The 22,148-nt window shown below is 38.5% G+C and overlaps 1 protein-coding gene across 1 annotated transcript; it reads right to left on the bottom strand.

The window, feature by feature from the left end:
• Window positions 1–8,119: 8,119 nt before the first annotated feature.
• On the bottom strand, window positions 8,120–21,929 carry LOC104295235 (prostatic acid phosphatase-like). Its single transcript, XM_009894958.1, has 10 exons — window positions 21,776–21,929; window positions 20,356–20,451; window positions 17,789–17,875; window positions 17,020–17,172; window positions 14,791–14,889; window positions 13,592–13,687; window positions 10,997–11,129; window positions 9,882–9,964; window positions 8,733–8,839; window positions 8,120–8,276 (listed from the first exon to the last, which is right to left on the bottom strand). Exons 1-10 carry the CDS (start codon window positions 21,887–21,889, stop codon window positions 8,120–8,122), a joined length of 1,125 nt encoding a protein of 374 aa, XP_009893260.1. The 5' UTR covers window positions 21,890–21,929.
• Between the last annotated feature and the right edge of the window lie 219 nt (window positions 21,930–22,148).

The following is a 22,148-nucleotide window of genomic DNA, read 5'->3' as shown; positions in this document are numbered from 1 at the left end:
TGAGCTCTCTGCAACAGTATTCTCTACAACAACTCTTTTACCAGAAATTCTGTCTCTAGGGCTCTAAACCCCAGTAAGCCTCAAGTGTTCTCTTCTCTGAGCTGTATGAATGACCACTGTGTAGTCATTTCCTCTGACGGATGGGAGTGGAAGGGAGGAGGACCACAGCTCCCAGACTTCCCCCTCTCTCTTGTCAATATATGCCCAGTTTTCAGCACTTACTTGAACTTCTTTCTTCCCCCCCTGTTATGTCCCCACCCTCCTTTTTGGTGTCTCCTGATGTGATTGTGCTTATGCAGGAGGTGTAAGAGAGTAATTCATGCTTCATAAATATATAATACTTAGTCTTTCTCAAAACAAATATAAGCTGATCATCTTCCTCTATTGTTTAAGAATGTAGGTCATAAAATACAATTTCTTTATAATATTTTAATATTCCTCAAAAATGTCCTACTTTTTTAATCTATATAGCTTTTTAGATAGGTGGTTCCCAACATTTTTGGATCAAGGAATCCTTGTTGGCTCTCAGAATTTTTCTTGTCCTTCCTGGGCCCTTACCATGAAATTCACAACTGATTAGTTTTTATAAGATTTGCCATTTTATTGTGTTTCTTTGATGAGTGACTCTAACTAATGTGGTCTCATTGTTATGGAACCCTTACAGTAACTTCACTTTAGATGTGAACTAAATTTTTTTGTGATGCTGGATGGCATCATTCAGGAATGTTTGAAAATATAGAACAACCACATTTTATAGAAAATCTTTGCTAACACCACTTAAAAATGAGATTTCAACATAAGACCAAGCATATGATAAGTTCTGCTTTCTGTGACTTCACTGTTCCCTTTGGCACGTATACTTCACTAGTAAGATTTTTTTCATGCCCAGAAGAATGTGCACCACAACATCTTAAACAAATCTTCACACATTCCAAAATAGAATATCCTCATTCATGTGACATAGTGGTTAAGATAGAGTCCTGTAGGAATTCTGCAGGTAATCTGTAAGTATGTTGGTAGCATATATTTAATTTGGAAATTTCCTTGCTTGTCTTATATTGTCTCCATTTGTATTGTACATTTGGCAGCTATAAACTTGTCATATTCTGCAACAATTAAATCATCACCCTTTTTGGGAAAAGTTGCTTCAAAATAAAAAAAATCGTTCTGAAGTCCATCTAGTTACAGTTGTCCAAGTATCATAATGCAAGTGGACCTAAACAATTGGAATCATCTTTATGTTAATTTGGATCATTGACATATATTTTAATTATGAAATGATGGCATTAAGTAGAATTAGCTTAAACGCAATTGTCCATTTTAAGTGCACGTATGTCTTTTGAAGGCTTGCTGAAGCATAGCTAGATTGGCTTTGAAGTGGACTGGTTGCAAAAGAATCCATGCTTTAATGTACGCAAAGGTTACCTTAGGTGACTGCTGGTGGTGGAGCACAACCTTTATGCTGAAAGGGTGTAAGTCATTGCAGTCAAGACAGCTGGCTGTGAAACTGTTGCCTGCTCTCATGGACCAGGCTGCTCACATGGGGAAACAGCTCAGGTTCTGTCACTAGCTGGATTTGCAGATCGGTGCTTAACCTGATTTGGATTTATCTGCAATCATTTTTTGTTCTTTTTTTTTTTTCTTTTGAGCTGAAAAAGGGAAAAAAAAGAAAAATTTTGGTTACAGTAAACATAGACACGTTTTCCACACACAATTTTGAAGCACTTACGACAAAAGCAAAAGGCTGTCTTGCAGTCCTGTGTTGGGGTGATTTCACCCAATTGTGGGGAGCGAGAAGGGTCAAAGGAGTTCTTTTATGACACAAGAAGAACTAACTTACTTAGGCTGGTGACAGGACGTGAACCTATATCTTGGACTACAGGAGAAAATGCCCTAATCAAAAAGTTACTATTCTAAGGCAGGCAGGAGGAAGAAAGTGTCCACTCAGTGTCTTCTAATAATTTCTTAGTTTGTCCCAAATTTGGAATATTCACCTGGTTACGGGGCACTCAGAGAACTTCTTTCCAGCCTTATGATTAAGATGTTTGCCTGAGACACAGGAAGCCTAATTTTGCACACCAGGAGGGTGAACAAAGTGAACAGCAGTGAGAAAGGGGCAGAAAGCACTGTTCATCTTCACTTCCCCCTCTGAAACTCTGCAGCCAGGTGGTGACTTTCTGGAAGATGTAGAGTCAGATCCTTTTGGTAGAGGAGGGATTTGAACTTATGTATGCCACATCTCAGATGAGTAGCCTAAGCACTAAGTAAAAAGAAGGAACATCTACTTGTAACACTCCTATGAAATGAATCAAAATTGGTCAATGAATTTGATCCATATTTGTGAATTATGCAGAGTTTGGGTTTTATTCTTTCTTTTTTGGTAGTCACTCAGCTCCGTAAATAACACAAAGAGAAAAGGAGGAGGTGAAAAGAACAAAAATTATAGTCCAGGCAGTCCAGTGCCACATTTCCCAGGCAACACAAAATTACTGTTGCTTTTCTGTTATAGTTCATTCCCCATCTTGCTGACATCATTTCAGCGTATGACAGGAAAAATAGTGAACATCCCGAGCTACATCTCATCTATATTACAGCATCTGTGACTGTTCAGGTTATTGTATTGTAGCAAGTCTTCTTTAAAATAAGACTGGACTGTCTATGCATTGTTTGTGAAAGAAGGGAGGGAGTTGCATTTTTATGTGAGCCTGCTTTTACAACATGATATAAACCCCCCCCATCTTTTCCTTTAGATTCTAAATAATTCCAAAGCTGAACTGTATTTTTTGCTTATTTCTTCTTTAAGAGGAACTGAAATGAAACTGTTTATGATTTCATACCTGCAAAAGACTGAGACAGATTTTTCAAATGGAGTCAGCTGGTGCAGTTGTAGAAAAACATCATTTAGAGTGTTTTATTATTCATTCACTGACATCCCCAATTTATATTCATACAACAAGATCTTGGCTCAATGTTTCAGGCTTAACAAACATTTTTCCTTGGAGTAAGCAAGGTATAAAGGCTTCCTTTCTGTGTTTCTACAGTGATAGATCTAAGAACAAAAAATCTTGTAAAGAATGTATGTGGTGGGGTTTCTGTTGAACAGGGATGAGGAGAATAAAATAATTTACAAATATCTTAATTTGGAAATTAAATTTGAGGTTTAATTTTGCTCAACAGAAATCAGGATGTTCAAGGTACATTCACTGGGGCATGTAGCAGGGAAGAAAACATGGTCTGATGATGTGATGGAAAAGGAGGACCTTCTATCGGTGTTCTGTGAGGAATAGCCTCAGCTAGGATGCACTTCCATGGCTGAACTGATGTGCTGAGGCCAGGGTCCGGTTCCATGAGCCCCCATACCAGACAAATCTGTGGAACAGAAGAAGGGTCTTCGTGCAGTTTTGAGAATTTTTGAGATATGGATTTGGATGAGGAAGAAGGGGAAGAAGCTGGCACAAGTTCAGAAAAAGGAGAAATACGAACAGGTTCAGAATAGAAGAGACAATGCCTAGAAATTGTTTTTGGCCCCCAAGGCTTGTTAGTAGTCTAATACTGATAAAGGTGAAGTCTTACATTTTCCTCTCTATTTGTTTTCTTTTAGCAATTTCTTTTTTAATTACTTCTTGTTAAGGGAGTTGTGGTGATCAGCTGCATGATTTTGGGATGAATCATTTAAATAGCTTGCACTAACTCTCCTATGAGGGCTGCCAGACCTAGGAAGGCTTTCTGCTGGTGTCCATTATGGACATTAAGGTAATATGGAAAAAATAAGCTTGTTCTTCTTTTCATTCAGAAGCAGCTAGAACTGGTTGTCTCATGCTGTTGGAAAACATTTTTACTGTTGTTTGGATGCTATGGTAAAAGGGGTTGCATTTTTTCACTAGAGGAAATAATTTATTTTTATCTATGTGTTTGAACTTCTTTGCTGTGAAATCTAACGACCACTCTTGTTGAAGTGTGTTTCCTATGCTGGCTTAGGAAGCAAGGTATTGCTGCTAGGGCCCTACTGAGAGGAGAATGGGCTTTTCCAGTGAGAATTCTGAAACTTATATTCTTGCTAGGGGGCGATCTTTTTATTTTTTTGATTCTTTTGTAGCTTATGGAGTAGCAGTTATCTGCTTATGCTGTAGTTGTAAAAAGGAATATACTTTTCATAGGCTTAGCATCCAATTTAGAGACCTGCCCCAAAGAAAGGAAGCTAGAATGTAAAAATTTTCTGCATCTCATCTATTACTCTGTTCTCTTTGAAATGACGTGCAGACAACAAGGCTGTTGACAAAGGTCCTATCTGCTGTGAGAAAATAAAAAATAAAAAAGCCTAATTCTTCAAGCAAAGAAGTGTCCACTATTTTCAGAAGTTAGTTGTGTCTGATTGTTGTGATGCAGCTTTTGTAGGAGGAACATGAATTGTTTTTGCAATAGCAGTGTTAGAAAATGTAACTAGTGAAGGATTACCCAGCATGTTCTGCATGCCTTAATTAGCATGTTGCTCTGGATTTTTTTATTTTATGTTGCTGGTAGGAACTTTTTGTTGTTAATCTCAAGAACAGCATGGACTTACAGACTTCCCTGAAGCACAGACTTTATATGATTAGATCAGAGTATATAATCAAGGTAACATAATAAAAGGAAGGTGTTTGAGAAGCTATTTGAAACCGCAAAGGATTTTTCTTTCAAAATTGACATTTGGCCTTACTGTCTTTTTGGAAAGAGAGAGAATGGCTCAATGTCTGAAAGCCTTGTTGGGTCAGCAAATTACTGCCTGCCTGCCATGTACTCATGGTAGCCGGCCTGGCTCTTTGTAGGGTTCTCTTCAGTCTAGATTCATGGTCTATTCTTCCCAAAAGTCTCACCTTCCTTCTGTATAGAGGTGGGATATTTGAGCGTGTATAAGACGGAGAAATGAAAAACAAAGACATGTCTTAGGTAAGTAAACAGCCATGATCTGAATTTTTGTAGCTTCTGGGGTGTTTGTGTAAAATGCTTCATTATTTCTTGAATACAATAAAGTATAATGACTCCTCCTTTTGGGGGCTTCTTTTGAAGCACTGCTTCCCTCACCAATTCTGGAAGTTCTTGTCTCAGTCTTCAAAAGAGGGCAACACTCCTTCAGAGGTGTTTTCCAGTTTTCCTGTAAATTAAGGCTGTAGCCCTTCAAAACACTGTAACTACAATTACATTCTTGAATTCATTCTGGCCAAGTCCTTTGGAATGAATAGATCTTGAAAAGTTACTCTGGTTTCATATTGGACTTGGGTTTTGCCACTTGATAAAATAAAGCAAATATATTAAGAGTAAATCACCGCTTTCTATAATCTGTTTTGTTGTACTAAGGAATAGTTTCTTTTGATAGAGATCAAAAGACTGTTGGTGATGCTGATGGAAGCTAATGAGAAATGTTAGACTAGTCACATCACAGTGTGGGAGGAGTTGTTTCGTAAAGGTAATCACACTGAAGATCATGGAGGGAACATCTAAAGGTAAGACAAAGAGAGAGAATCATTCTTAGCATATGGCCTCATTCTCCAAAAACACAGCAAATCTGTTAATAGTACCTCAACAAACGGGTAGTTTAGACCAAATGCAGAAGAGTAGCAAATTTTGACAGAATTAGGAAAATTCTGTTTGAATTTTCCTGTTGAAATGGTGAGCCAATCTACACTGAAACCTTCCTAAGCAGCCAAAAGAGCACAGAGAAATGTTTTATCTCCCTCCCAAATATGCTGAGCTGTCTTCACTTCCTGTGTTCCATGCTGTGGTCATCGTCATGTGGAGGAACTTGAATCTGATTTATACCACCCTCAAATACTGCTACTCTCTTGTGCGAGCTGTAATAGCAATACTTGCCTAAGCCCTGTGTTTCCCTGTACTGGGGACATAAGTCATCTCCGTGAAACTTCAATTAAACATTCTCTGGAAACATATCTATGTTTGGGGAATGGTGTCTCCATGTAGAATAGCTATGTAAGGTAAATTTTTGAGCTTAGTCACACTCCTGGATTTCATTCCAAAAAATCACATTTATGGACTTTTATTCATTGAAGTCTCTTATCATAGAATCATAGAATCATAGAATGGTTTAGGTTGGAAAAGACCTTAAAGATCATTGAGTTCCAACCTCCCTGCAATGGACACCTCCCACTAGACCAGGTTGCCCAAGGCCACGTCCAGCCTGGCCTTGAACACCTCCAGGGATGGGGCCTCAACAACCTCTCTGGGCAACCTGTGCCAGTGCCTTACCACCCTCAAAGTAAATGTATGCATGTATATTTTTTTATTATTATGCATGTATAATCGAAGTATTAACTGACAACAGCTGAAATCAGTGATGTTGTAGCTGTGTATGTTAGGTGTAAATGTGACCTGTAAACTCTTTGCATCACTCGTCAGCTTGGTTTAGCTTCCTGGTGTTAAAGATCAGTTGTTCCAGCCTATCTGCATTCACTAAGAATTGGTAATACACAGTGGTTTAGCACAGTGCAGTCCCTCTGCCAGCGTGCTGCACTGTACAGGCTGTCAGGCAGAGTGCCTTGGCTTTTTCCCAAGTGCCACTCATGTATGGCAGAGAGTTTAAAACTTCTGCCTGCAGGAAAACAGTTCTGAGCCCCAAAATTAGGATCTGGCCCTGACAGTTACTGAGATGGAACCATTCTGAATCAGGGTAAAATGTTGGAAAGTGTCAAATTTTGATATGAAAATATGGCAAATATTTTGATTGGAGTGTCAGTTTTGGTTGTAATATCTTTTGAGGTCCATACGTGTTTTCAGCACTCAACATTACTAATGAAGGCAGTCGTGGGCAGTGATGCTGGACTTGCTGTAAAATACCTGAACACCATATAACTTCTGCTTAAGCAGAATTTGAGAGTTGAAAAAATGTGCAGCACTTGTGTTGAACTTAAATGCTCAATATTTGTGTCTTTTTTAATGCCAAATTTTGATTATATGATCGATATTTTTTTTTGTTTATTTACTCAGTCAGTTGCACAGTTTGCTTTGTGAAGGAGGGGAACTAATTTCCACAAAACTTAGGTTACTAAGCACCACAATATAAACATGAAGTACTTATCGCTATCTTCCATGACTGCATTCATTGCTTGGCCAAAAAAAAATCATCAGAACCAACCTCCCCTTCTCCTTGACGAAGTACCTTTTGCAATTAAGTGTGGTAATTTCCTCATATGTTTCCTGAAAAGTTGTGAGCAATGAATATAGTGAAGAAATGTATTTAGTGAATCATTAGTCGCTAATTATTCATTCATTCTGGCTAAACAATTCCCAGTCTGTTCACGGATTCAAAATACTTATCAGGAAATAATTTGCAACCAGCTGAGTTGGCTTGCCTGCATTCTTCTTATCTCTTCTTGTGATCAGTGATTCAGAAAGCCATATGGGATTTTTAAATGTTAGGTACAACATTTGATCATCAAAAAAGTGGGGACACTTGAATCCTGGGGCCCATTTGATTTTCATCTCCCTTAAGGAATATAGAGCTAGACACAAGAGAGACAATGTAGTTCTCTGCCTTCATGTTCCCTCTTCTGCAAATGTAAATGTCATCAGTGGTCCAAAAGGAACGTTAGACATCCTAATATGGAGATTCCCTACTAAGGAATGTGTATGTCAATGTGTGTCTCTATGTGTTTGACATTCTGGTAAGTACCAGTCTAGTATACTATTCAATATTCATCTGTTTTGATCTCTGAATGTCCTCTAAAATCAAAGGAATGCATAATGTTGTTAATCAGCTCAGACGAATACTCTACAGGTAGAGAAGGTAAGGTGAATTGTTGTAATTCAGTGCACTTGTATCTATTCCCTCAGTAACTGAAGGTCTTTTTGACTGTACAGAAAATCCATGAAAAATAGTACCCTAAAGTCTAATCAGCCTTGATTCCATTTCACCAGAAAGTTGGGCTAGAATAGATACATGTATCAATACAGCAGAAATTATGGCCGTGGGTTCACTGTGTTTTACTGGATGTCAGTATTCTTCATTTCAGACCAGACCCTTATGAAAATGATTGTTACTTCAAATGATCTCTTGGCAGAAGATGCAATCCTGACTTTACTTTTGGGTACATGTGCCCAAAGCAATTAACTTACCTCTTTTTTTGTCCTACATCCTACATTCTTTTGTCCAATGATGTACTAGGACTGGGGAGACCAACCGACTAAATCTCTCCAGTGGACAGCGAAATTTGCAGCCAGGGAGAGTGAGGGGGTGAGGATCTCTCAAAGAATTGTTGCGATAGTACATTTCTATGGTGTATTGCCTGTTTCAAAATACAGAAGGATCAAAATAAAGTTATGTATGTAGAACCACACAGCCTGCCCATGTTGTAGTGGTTGTACTTTGGGACAAACTTTTAGCCAGCTTATTTGTCTGGCTATTAATATGTATCGTTGAGATCTTTTTAAACAATAGGTAAACAGCACCAATTTGCATGCAGTTTATCTTCTTGGTCGAGGAGTTAGATAGATAAAAAAGGTAGACTAAAACCTCTCATAACTGTAATGAAGCAATACATAGAGGGTTTTCAGGCTGCAGTGCTGTGATTCTGCTACTGTCAATAACTGCTAAATTGAGTCCAATTATGATCATTAAAATCAATATATAATCTTTTCCTGTGTAGTGAACCTTGCGCATCCAGTTTAAGTAGTGTGGGGCATCAGTAAATAATTGCATTTTAGAAAAAGAATATGTTAACATTACAACTTGCAATACTTGCCCATTTTTTTCCTGGTAAAGTTCAAAAAAATGACAGGCACTGTAAGGAGGCAATTTCCCATTGAAGACATTGAGTGCCATCTGTAAAGCAACAATGGTGGCCGCATGCTGTAAAAACAAGAAACCTTTAATTAAAGGCCTATTGGAAATGATTGCATGTACCTATTATTTAACAATCTGTTCAGCACATTATCTGCCACTTATAACATTACTTGTGTGGCCTCATTAATACTTGCCCTCTGTCCTCTGCAACATTGAGCCAATACTGTCCTTCTATGGCTGTACAAACTGAAATGCTGCATTTATAATGTAGAAATACATGTAAACATTTAAGAAGTTTTAGTCACTTGCAGTTCTTATCAAAGTTGGTGGGAGCTGTTAAAACTTCTTTTAAAACGATCTGGTGATTTTGTATGTAAACAGTATTCGGGATCGGATCAGTAGGCTCTTTCATAGAATCATAGAATCATAGAATGGTTTAGGTTGGAAGGGACCTTGAAGATCATTGAGTTCCAACCCCCCTGCCATAGACAGGGGCACCTCCCACTAGACCAGGTTGCCGAAGGCCATGTCCAGCCTGGCCTTGAGCACCTCCAGGGACGGGGCCTCAACAGCCTCTTTGGCTGATATATACCCAATTGATAGGTCATAATCTAACTGGAGTTTAGAAATAGATTTTCACCAAGAGCAATCAAAAAATTCCTTCTCCGATGACAGTGTTTTCACATTCTAAACAAAAGTATAAAGTCACAGTTGAGTGACTGCTGTCATAAGAACTTCTAAAATAACTAACTTTAACTTCATTTTTCTTTTTTTTTGCCTTTTGCGTCTGAAAAAGATAGAGGAAGCAGGATGTTTGTTTCTAAATTATCTTTGTGATAGAGGTTCAATAAAACATGAGGCATGGTTTTTCCAGTTCTCTGCCCAATCAAAACAATGAAACAAGCCATGACATCAGGTGGAAAATGGAATCCTGCAGGTTTTAAAGTAGTATCTGTTCATTAAATAATGAAAATAATCCAACGATATTTAAGGTTAATCAAATAAAAAATGCTTGTAGCTGTATTTCATGAAGGAAATAACATTTTATGGCTTTCACTGCATTTAATAACTGCAGAAAGGGAGCATAAAAGAAACAGAAAGGACTCACCGCAGAATACATAACCATTTTTTGCTGGTGTGAAGGATTTCTAGCATCTACAATATGCTTTAGAATAGTTTTTAAAAGAATACCTGAAAGAAAATGGGGAAGCAATGACAATGAAAGAGGTGCTTGTGTTAACATCTGTATCACTTGTTACTGTTTTAACACAATCTGTCTTTAAATGCACCAGATTTATTCAATTGACTTTATAGGTAGTTTGTGCAGAGTGCCATGATTAATTCTGATGCTATCTTTTATATGAACAGTGGGCCTACTTTGCTCCTGTGTAAAATGTTTTGGGGATCCCAAATAGCCACAACAGCTTCAAACAGTGCACTCACAGCTGCTTTGTGCCAGCAGAACGGTGCAAGAATAGCACAGTAATGAATACTACCCTCTTGTGGGTGTAACTCGATTGGCTTCCTGATTTCTAGAGAAAAAGAAAAAGCACATCCTTTGGACTCTGGGCCTTCTTAAATGATGTGGTTGTCTGTATTCTGTTAATGTTAACTGCTGAGAAGTTGTAAGACAAACTATATGAATTAAATTAATGGCTGTGCTTATATGTGATTTGTTCTTGTAGTTCACAGAGCCTGACTGTACAGTGTCAATATAAAACAAAAACGAGGCCCAAAGGGCAACAGTGGATGAATGGAGGGGAATGAGTGATTAAAAAGGTATAAACTATTTTTAAACTTCAGCTATTATTTGCTAAGATTAGAAGCAGTTTAATAATCTCATGTTAGTACTGTCTGTAATGGAATATGAAGACTGTTCGGCAACAAAGTTACCATCCTAGAGAGTATTACAAATAATATTTTGTTAAGTAAATTAAGCATGGTGGTTTACATTAAATTCAGACTTGATTCAGTTCAGCAAGAATCTGTATATTACTTTGGATTTCTTAAACAGAGTAATCAGAATGGTACCACCTTTATAATGTTGGATTAGGATATTTTTGATTTGTATCCTCACCATCTCTCTTCCCATTAATCAAAATCTTTCAGTGCTGATCACCAATATCCACATCATGGCATCTTTCACAGTTCTCCTATAGAATCGGTAGCAATGTTTATTGTATACCCTTTCTTGGTTTTAAATGGGGTAAGAATTCGGCTTACCTCCCTGCAAACGTGATTTTTGTATTTGTTTGTGGAACCCGAATTCCGCCTGCAATAACAATTCTGAGAGCTTTATCAGCTTGGTCCTGACACCATGAGTAGCCCAAACAGGTAAAGTGTAATTGTTAACAACCTACAGTGAAGAAAGAAAACATGGTGATTTTCTTACGGATTCCTACTGCTAAATGTTGCTTGTTCTGGCACAAAATGCTTGTCAGAACAAATTCTGAATGTTTCACTCAAGTAACATTTTCTCTTTATAATAAAATAATGACTGTATTTTGCATTTAGACATCTGTAGAATTCTTATTTATCACATCACACTGCTTAAAACAAATTTGAAGGGCAGCTTTCAACAAGAGGAAACATAATACTAAAAATTATTATGCAAAAGGCAACTGGCATTATTTATGCCAATTGCTAATGCAGTTGTAAGGTGCAAAAAAAGTTGCTTTTTGACTCCTTTTCAGCCCTCTACTGAGATATATCTGAGATCTTTACTGAAACAAATCCTTATAGATGTCAGGATTTTAAGACCTGGCAGCTCTGAGATATAAGTGAGATCCAGAGACCAAGTAAGAATATGTATAGCTGTAGTTCGGATGTACCAGAGTATGAGGTATATGTGTAGGGATTAGATATATAGATTGAATTCATACCTACGTATACCAGTTCTATTGGATACTGACGCAGTCCTGAAGCTAAAGTGGAATGGATTAGACTTTCCTTAGGGATGCAGTCCAAGATATATTAATGGTCACAACTGCAAGAAGGAAACATATGCCCAACACTCCTGGTTTGCATTACCCTGAATTCCTGTTTGAACAGGGTTGGTATTTTCCCTTTAGTTTAATCTAATCTCTGTGAACATGAGCCATTGGACTGAGCTCACCAGAGGGAGTTTTCTTCTAATGAGTTCTAAGGAAAATGCCAACTACTTAAAAGATTTGTTTAAACAAGTAAAAGAATAGAAAATGTTAGGTTAAACCAACTCAGGTCACAATATATCACTTTCTCTTTTAACAAACGTGGTATGTGTCTTGAGGAAAGAATTGGCTACTTGCATGCTATTTAAGCGTGCTGTAGGCAAGCAAACACCTGAGTCTCCAGGTTACCTGAAAGTCAGATGACACTTAGCCAATAATAACAAATACAGAGAGATGCACGCTACTGTAGTTTCATTAATTGTGATCAAAAAGATATTCAAGAAAGCTCTCTTTGTATGCTTGAAAGGGTGAGAGTGGCTTTTATGGAAGATGTCTTAATTGATACCCCCAGAGTCTTCACTGAGTGTTATGAAAGACCAAAGCTCATCATATCTAACACACTAGAAGGAAAACCCCAACTAATTGGTTTGGTCTTCCAGCATTTAGCTAGATCCCTGATGGGAGCTGTCAATTTTGCACATTTCTGGTGACACAGGTTTCTCGGTATGATATCACAGTTGAAATAAGCAGTTGTGGTCCTGAGCTGTTCTGCGTTTGGAAAATATGGAAAGGTGACCTCACTGAAATTACAGTGATGTGTCCCAACATGTTAACATTTCATTTAGCTTAAGGCCCTGGCTAACATTCCATTCAAGTCTGCTTTGACCAAAGTTGGACCTTTCCAGAAACTGCAGGACAGAGGTAAACTCATTAGCACCACACCCGGCTATTACACGTTGCTTATGAAATCCACCTTAAAACTGCCTGAGTTTTCTAGGGGACATCTCAGTACCGATGACCAACTTATCATTAATATTTGAGTTTAAAAATAGTTATGCATTAAAGCAATAGTAGCAAATGCTGCCTGCAACAATGAATTTTTAACACAAGATTTCAATTTTCACTTGCTTCAGCTGAGATATTTCTAGATTTTGAAGTGACGTGAAGTGAGGCTTGTTGCTAAATTAAGGGCACTCAGGAATTTTTCAAATCCCAGTCAGAGGTACCAGACTGTGGAACCCAGATACCTGTGACAGTTGGGGACTACAATATCCCTTTTGTTATAAAAATCCATGCTGCTTTGTGATGTGCCTGGTTCCTTTGCTAAGAACAGGTTCCCAAACTTGCACAAATAGCCATTTGTGTCATTCCAATGGCTGCTTAATTCCAGAAAATACTCTGACCACTACTGTCCATAGGCAAATTATGACTTCTCTTCCTTGTACAATTTGCATAAAATCTTTGTGGAAGGATGCTTGTGTTTCTTTGACAGCAACAAATTTTGTTCCTGTGTATCTCTGTGATGGGGTATGGGATGTAAGAAGACAATTTTATTCAAAGGTATGCTTTTGTCTAATTCTCCATATGCAGTCCCTGACAGCTTATTGGATTTAGTAGGGGATTGCTTTGTGTTCCTTACAGTGGCAGACGACCCACAGCAGCCTCACACAGTTATAGTGTCTTTGTAAGATTTTCAGTTGCAAGTTTGATGTTAGGTGAGGGTTTCTAGGGAAGAAGCTGAAAAAAGTCTATGGTTTGAAAATGTGTGGAAGCACAGACCTCCCCTTTTTTTATGTCTTACAAACAATAAAATAAGAGCTAACACCAGTTTTGAGGAAGTGTAAGTATTTCTATTGGACCTTGGGAATTTTTTTTTAATATTATTTACCTCATATTGTAATGTGTCTGAGAGCTTCCAAATTCTTTCTGTGTTCAGCTTCTTCAACGGGTATCCTGTATGAGTGGCTAAAAACTTCAGAAATGGCTGGAATACAAAAAAGGAAACTTGTAGTACATAGGGCCTTTTTACATCATTTCTACACACTGCCGTACTAGTATATAATAATTTTTAGAAATAAGATAGTCAGTGCACTTTGCACTTAAGCAATGAACCATTGCTTCGTGGTAAGAGAATTTGGCCTATTCGTCTAGACAAGGTTGGTGATCTGAGTTCAGATTTGAAGTATGGTGGTGGTTTGTGCTTGGTGGGAATGTTCAGAAGGAGTTAGAGGGGACACACCTATATAAGGAAGTCTGACAGAAATCCAAAAAGTATTTAAAGGAAGTGTGGCAAACAGTTATTCTGATGTTGGTACTGGGCAGAAGGGACGTATGATGTAAATTTGGTAAAACTGGGGATTACAATTCCTTTGCATGTAATACCCAGCTGCAGAGCCAGAAATAGATGGCTGAGGTCAATGATTAAAGATTATAGAAAAACAGGTGAGTTTGATAGTGTAATTTTGAATAAACCTGTGAAGAAGAGGGTTGGAGCAGAATAGACAAGTGATTGCATAGGCATGGCAAAGATTTCGACGGTGGAAAAAGAAAGGAAAGGAGGCAAGAATGAAACATAAGTGAGCACCCAAATGAAGACTTTGGGTGTGAAACAGCTACTTGATGAAAGCATCGAGGCTGTTGAAGAAAATCTGGGGAATTGAGCTGTGAGCATTTTGTGGTGGAAGAGGAATCTGAACTAGCAGAGAGTTATATAGACAGAGACGTCAGAGGAGTTGCTTTACATGGGAGTGAGCAGAGAGAGGTATTGGAGTGATTTGAGAGGTATTGGCACTGATGTGATCTGAGTTTTTGTTTTGTTTGCTCTCCTAGAAGATGGGTGGAATGTTTTTTTGCATGGTAGTCAATAATTTATCCTTTCTATGACTCAAAATTTTCGGTTGATGTGAATAGCCCAGCCCAGCTGGATCTATAATGTTGTAATTGTTTTTTGAGTATGTTGTCTACACCCACTGAAGATTAGAGATCTGGAAGAAGCATATTGACTGCAATTTTTTAAACCTGCCTGTTAGATAATGTTGACAGAAGTGGTACATTTTAATTAGATTTCCAGAACTGAAAATACTTTACCCTGTACTGCTTGAGTTGCCTTTGGAAATCCCTTGTGGCAAAGGTTTCTCTCAGAAGCTCATTGTATTTTGGGCAGTGTGAGAAAGGTAAGTATAGCAACTGAAAAGAAAATTGCAAAACATTAGTTAGGCAAGGTGCTTCTTGTTCTGTAATTCAATATACCCTTGCGTGATTGTTGTTCTGATTGTCTGCACTAGTTAGGACAAGCTGAAAAATAAATTGGGAATGTAGTTTTCAAGGATATTCATCATCAGGACTGTAAGAGTCATACTGATGACTATTTACAAAATAATCTTTAAATGTTCAGAGGATTAATAGCTGCAGTAGTTCAAAGTTAAAGGATTCATTTACACAAGATGAAATTTGTCCCTTGACAGAAGATTAGCACAAGCCCTCACAAACTGCTTTGTGCTTGGCTTCCCCAGGGATGATTTCACTCATTGTGTTCAGTCTTTCTTTAAACACACGGTCACCTTTTTGTAACAAATTACCAAGCAGCAGCTGGACTGCAATAGGAATCTTCATGCATACTCAGAGGTATTAAGTGGACTTACCACAGCTTTAGTTCAGCTAAATCATAAAAACTTGTGAAGTTTCTATAATCCATTTTTGTCTTTCATTGTTTCAAGACATATGAAGATTGAAGGTTACATGTGACTGGGATAATTTAAGAATTTGTTAATTCATTTATCTAAGCTAAACTAAGTTTATTCTTGTTTGAAGTTTTTTGTGTTAAATTTTAAACAAAAGTTAAAACAAAATTTGACATTCTTGAGATATTCTTAGTGTTTTTCTCTAATGTGCTTTTTTTCCTTTATCCAGTAATAAAGCTCTATCTATATAGTCCCACAGTTAAAAGAACTTTTAAAAGAACTTGAGAGTCCTGAACAGATAATTAGCTTGGAAAGCTTCATAGCAGTTCCTCGATCTTTTTAGAAATATAATCTGCCTATTCCAGAAGGTAGTAAAGTATTTCTGAATTCTAACCATAGGTTCATGAACAGGCATGACTTTACCAATAAATGATGGACATTTGTTTTGGGTAGTGGGATACATGTGGTCTCTAAGCTTAGCCTGTAGTGTAGGAAAGGTGAATAACTGTGTATATGTTAATGACTTTATGATTTGTTTGAATGAACTTACTTGCTTCCCTAGGTGTGAATGAGGTGTAGCACTTGCTTGCTGAGTTTGCTAGTGCTGTTGATACTGGCCAGGTGTTCTTGACTGTTTGCTGGGGTACCACCATCTGTGACGGTGGCAGAAGCAGCCCCTGACTCTACGCCAGGATGTGTGCATGAACTGGAAGACACATGTCTCCATATCCTCCGTCGTCATGCTCTCATCACCCTGAGGTGAGAACCATTGCTCCATGCCTCTATTTAACCTACTTCCCCTATCATCAAAGACTGTGTTAACTAGACTTGTAAGCCCACACAATTTATCTTGCATCACATGTGCAAACCTCCTCTCCCAAACTGTACTCATGCTGTATACTCCTGATCCTTCGTACCTTTTTACCACAGGTTTTCCACAAATGGGAAACTCCAGCTCCACTTCTTTGCTACCCAGCTTTCCCCTCTAGGACAATTATATGCCAGCTACAGAGCTGCTATCCACACAATTCCTTACAGCTTAAAGGTGAGGAGTTGAGGAAGGGAGATGAGGAAATACATTGCCCTATGAACTCAGGCTCTTAAAGCTCCAAATCCTCCTTCTTTTTCCGTTTTACTTTGTCCACCAACTGTCAAAGTGCATGCACGGACCTTCAAAATGCATGAAAAACAATCGTGTGACTTAATTCTCACTGTAACTAAAGTCCCAGAATAATTCTTTTGTCTTTTCTGTTGCCTGCAGGCTGAGAAATGTTGAAGCAGTAGAGAGAATAGGTATGCCTCCTCTTCTCCCACAAAGTCATGTTTGTGATAAGTTTAGGATTAATCAACTTCTGTAGTGGTTTACTCACATTACAGGTTAATTCTTTTTCTCTATACCTAGGACTTCTGTTTTTCTTCCTTTTTTGTTGACCCCAGGTCTCTGACATGTAAGCCCATTCCTGTGGAAACTCTTCACAATGTTTCTAGTCAGCTTATTAAGCCTTTCTGCAGGATGCTTGTACCATAATGTACTTTTCATTGCCTTTACCATGCCCTTTATCCTGCCCCTTCATCTCATATCCTAGGTATTTTACTAATGATTAAGGGAATGCAAATGCCCCTAGGTTATACTCACATTATCATGTGACAGTGGTACCGTGTGAACTGGAATTGGCTGCCAAAGGATTCTGGGGTTCCAAATCTGGTCCTGTGTCGGCGGGTACAGCCCGGCAAGACTTGCCTGAGCACTCATGAGTGTGTGATCACAGTCAGTACTTTGAACGTAAATCTGAAGCAAGAAAAAAAAGAAAAAAGTTTTGGAAGGTCATTTCTCCTGTTAGTTTTTTTTTTATTATTTTTTTCTCTTGGTAGGAAAGAAGGGGACTGATACTATGCTGGGGAAGATGTCATAAAAATACAGTGGGATGAAGAAGGACCATGAGAAAGAAGGGGAGGGAGAAATAGCAAAGCTGGAATAGAACCTTGGAATAAAATTTTGGTGGACAAGGGAGCTGCAACATTGTAGTGAAAAGCCTAAGACCAACTCCATTTGACCACCTAGGTTCTGGGACATTGTTTATGCACTGAACAGCTGGACCCTAAATGAGAACTAAGCTGTATCTGCACCCCATAGGGAAGTGTAGAATTGGAGATATCTGACATAGATGCTCTGTCATACTGAGGCATCTGAACCTGATACACAGTTTAAAAAACCTTTCACATGACTTTCACTTAACCATCAGCCTGGATAAAAAATGAGCCACAGTTTCAGGTATACTTTGAAATTACATTGAATTCAATGGCATTAAGTTACCTCCAACAGTACCAGGTTCAGACTTACATGCATTCAGGAAGTCCCAGTTACATCCATGAAAAACATCCTCCCTCCCAGATCCAGTACTTGCCTCACGCTGCTTGTATACAACACTCAGGAAGTACGAGTATCTCCTCCGCATGTACTGGCCAAGCTCATACTGTTGCTGTATGCCAAGCTGTAGAAGTAACAGAATAGTGTAAGAGGCTCAAGAAGTGTGCTATGCATCTATTTCTACAGCCAAAAAATGAGATAATATTTCATATTATTTTGATAAAGACCTTTTTCCTTTCTAAAGTGAAGGAGGAAAGAAGACAGGAGAAAAAAAGCAGTGACGTTTCTGAATTTACAGTATTGGATAATATTAGATATGTCTTCCTGACAGATGCAGTTTTGCATTTTGCTCTATGGAAAGCTATGTGTATGTTTATCCAAGCTAGTAAGACTGGCTGAGGGGCAGGGTGACTTAAAGCAGGCATAGAGATGTCCCAACACCATCTGTCTAATTTCTGCTCTATTGCTGGCTCACAGCTGATTACCTGGGAGAGCAGACAGAGCAACCACCTGTCCCTGAAGACACATACAGGTTGTGAATCCCATAGAATATCACCGCTGATTCTGTATGCAGGCTACAGTTTTAGCTTGAGCAAGATCTTATTCTTTGTGAAGACGGAAAATCTTGAACAGAAGACTTCAAGTGAGAGTCCTCCAAGCCTTTGGGTATTTTGCTGCAATGGTTAATTATTATCAACAGTCTGAAACATTTGATTCTTGGTTCTTGCCTCATTATGTCCCCAGCTTTCAGACACTGGATCTTGTTACGCTTTTGAATGACACGTTCTTTACCATCACAGATCTTATTCCCAGTAAGATAATAATCAATAAGATGCAATCAAGTCACTTAATCTCTGTGTTAAATTAAATAGGTGACAATTCTCTGCTCTCACAGCGAAATGAATTTTCCAACCTCAGCATTTTAGTAGCTCTTTGATGAACATTTTCCAACTTACCAACATAATTTTGTAAACATGTGACATGAGAATCACAGGCAATGTACCTGTAATGGTCTTAATATCGTCATCTTTTTACTTGTACCTGGTGTTTCCTGGCCTGAATGTGATTCTGTGATTCTGTGAAATATATTCAACTTTGCTCATGCAATCATTACTCTGCACTGGGATGTCAAGTATGGTGATTACTTATTTCTTCCTGAAGTCCTTTTCTAAGTCATAGGATCATAGGATAATTCAGGTTGAAAGGGACCTCGGGAAGTCTCACTAGAGAGAACCCTGTTCAAAGCAGAGTCAGCTATGAGGTCAGACCAAGTTACGCGGGGTTTTATTCAGAGTGCCAGACATGGCACATAGTGTGTGTATGTAATCACCTTTTCTGTTGCTGGACTTGCGCATCCAGTTTCCTAGGGCATACGCTTGGCCCCAACTTGCTTAAAATGTGTGTTGTTAAATCCTGACACCTGGGTCTTGAAGCCTTCCATGCCTTGGAGCAAGGTGGCATGTAGTGCTGAACTTGCATAGTGTGTATGTGGAATGATTGAGCCACAGCTGAGTTAAGGCATAGGAAACTGGTCTGTTACTCCTGTTTCTTCAAGGAGGGTAATGTGAGAGGAAACAGGCCTGACCTTGCATTGGAGATCAGTTTGGCCTCCTAAGAATGGTGAGGAAGAGGAACCTCTCACGCAGCTTGCTCTATTCTGATTTTGGTGGATACATGGCAAGTGACTAGTTCCCCCAGGAGAGAGAGCCACATGCATTGTGCTGGACTTGCTAGAGATAGGGTGTGTGAGTGAACTTATTCTAAAGCAGCCTAGCAGAGACACGCACCTCACACTCTGCCTACACATGCACAATAGCCATTTATTTGGGACATTCAGACTTTTGGCACACTTAAACTACTTTGGTAAGTTGGCCTGGTTCCCAGAATCCTGGGCATATAACTAGTGGATTTATCCATCCAAATAACATATCTTGGGGAAAAAGGAATGAAGCACAGACAAAGTGGGTCGCGCTGGTGGGAGCAGAGCAGAAGTAGGGTTAAAACCACCTTGTGCCCACATTTTCTCTTAAAACCTGAGAGCACAGGAGTTCACCCTTGGCTTCATTCACAGGAGGAGGCAGCTAATACAAATTACAGTTAATGCCGACACAGTTTCTGCAATTGGACTCTGCAATTGTCTTATCTGCTTCTAGTTACTACAATCAGCTGATACTTGTGTGTGAACTCAGCTCTGCTGTATTCCACCAATGCCTGCTCTAAAATAGCTCAGCTTTAAATCAACTTTCCCTGGCTTAGCATGACAGAAGTTTCTACTAGTACTGTTCTTAGTAGTTCATGTGCTAGGAAGCACCCCTACTCAGCAGAGATTGAGGGTGGTCTGTGAGCACTTACGCCACCTTATGCTACTGATGGTTAAAGCTCCACATTTCATCTCAGGTGAACTGCGGTGGTCCGAACGCTCGGGTGGCTGGCTCCTCCCAGAAGACCCCAATCTGCAACCAAACAGCTCAACATATGCTGCTATTGGACCAGAACAGGCTGACTGACTGTTTTCACCGTTTGTGAGAGCAAAGTTCCAGAAAACAAGTATCAACAGACCACATTCCAATATTTCAGTACGTTGGCCCAGGTAAGCAAACACACCTTGGTAAGCTGTCCATATCCCTGCTGCCTTGCAACTTCTTTGTGTGTGTCGGTTGGAAAAAACTCCTGTGGGGTATGATCACCATGGCGAAATACCTGATAAAATAAATGAAATTCCCTTCAGGTTACTGGGATTCTTGTGATGGCTATAGTTAATGCAGTCAGAAGGAATATGCAATGATAGTGAGTACTGTACCTGACAGATGCTAAATATATTCATGGTGCTTTTATGGGTCTAGATAGCTACAATACCTGTTTGATTTATTTAGACAAATGTAACTCTTCTTTTTTTTTCCAGGCATTTGAAAATTAATTAGCTCAAGCAAATTTTTGCAAGTTATAAAACCTTTAAAATATCTAATCTATTTTAAAGAGGTTCTGTATATTTTAGGAGGTATAGACCACAACATTAAATAAACAGAAAAGAAAAAGAAACATGCAAGTAAATTTCCAGAAATACTAAAAAATTAATATTTTGGTAGGACTAACTGGGAATTCAGAAGGAAAAAAACCAAACTACTGCTCTGGATACAGTGTCTGTGGCTGACTGCTGTGAAGCACTGTTTCTTGGAAGAAATTAGCCTTAAAAAGCCGTGTGTTGACTTTGTCATCACAAGGGGTGATTAAAGTGTCATCTAATATCTAAATACAGACTAAACTGTTGCTTTGAATACATTGAACCTGTTCTGGAATTTCACTTCAGATAAAAGATACATCTGTAAAGATACATCAAGATTTTTCATTCCTATAATGAATTCTTTCCTTGTCCAGCATAGTTCTTGTACCTATGTACCATATAATTTTTAAATTTTACTAACAATCCAAGTAGGAAGAAATAAAATTTAAAACTGCAGCACAAAAAGTATAGAAGTGATTTAAAAGCATGTGTGATGTTCAGAAAAAGAGTCAGGCTTCCTGCAAACAAATGGTATGTCATAATCATTGCAAATAAGATTAGTTTCACAGCACTGTTCTATGTTGCTTATTCAGTGCCATTGTACACTTGTCTGGGTTTCACATAATTAGATTTGTTTTGCACATTAATCCACTGAAACCACTGGAAAAGTGAACTCTTCTATGATAAAGAGGTTTTTTTGCACAGTTGATATTTAGTTATGAAATCCTCTTTAACAATTTGAAAAATAATCCTATGTGATTCTTCTCTTAGTACTATAAAAAAACCCCATTCTTTGTCAATCCAGAAAGTTAAGATCATCTAGGACTGCACAAAGGAGACAAAATTATAAAATCTTATTTAAAATTGAGGATTTTTTTTGTATAATGCAATAGTGAATTTTGAATATCCAGGAAACAATAAAATATTCAAAAACTGTCCCCTGCCCCCTACCCTAGAGTACAAGAAGAACAGTACTTGACAGGTTTTGAAGAAATTTCATTTGCCCGTGAACTCTCTACTTACTATGGACACAAACTTCAGTTTTCTTTTAGCTGTCGTTTGGTGAAGAAAGATGCAGAAAAGGCAGAACATGAAGCACAGACTCCAAATTCCACACACCAGCTGCCTTGCTCTCATCCTGAGGGTCGCTTTCAGCTATTTTACACACCAAGGTCCCTGGCAGTGTGTGGTGATACAGTAGATATGTGGGTAAGAGAGGAGGAGTCAGTTGTGCCCCGTGAAGTCTGAAAGTGGGCTGTGAACTTGCCTCCTCCTCCATTTTTTCCTTCTTGGGTTAGTGCTTTTCAGGGGATTTGTGAAATGAAGTGTATTTTGTACTTGTAGTCAATTTCTCTGTCCCATGTATAACATGAAGTGGAACCTCTGAGCCTTCTAA

The sequence above is a fragment of the Charadrius vociferus genome, unplaced genomic scaffold (assembly GCF_000708025.1).
Source record: "Charadrius vociferus isolate BGI_N301 unplaced genomic scaffold, ASM70802v2 scaffold51, whole genome shotgun sequence".
Lineage (NCBI taxonomy): Eukaryota > Metazoa > Chordata > Aves > Charadriiformes > Charadriidae > Charadrius > Charadrius vociferus.
This window is presented reverse-complemented; position numbering and strand designations above follow the sequence as displayed.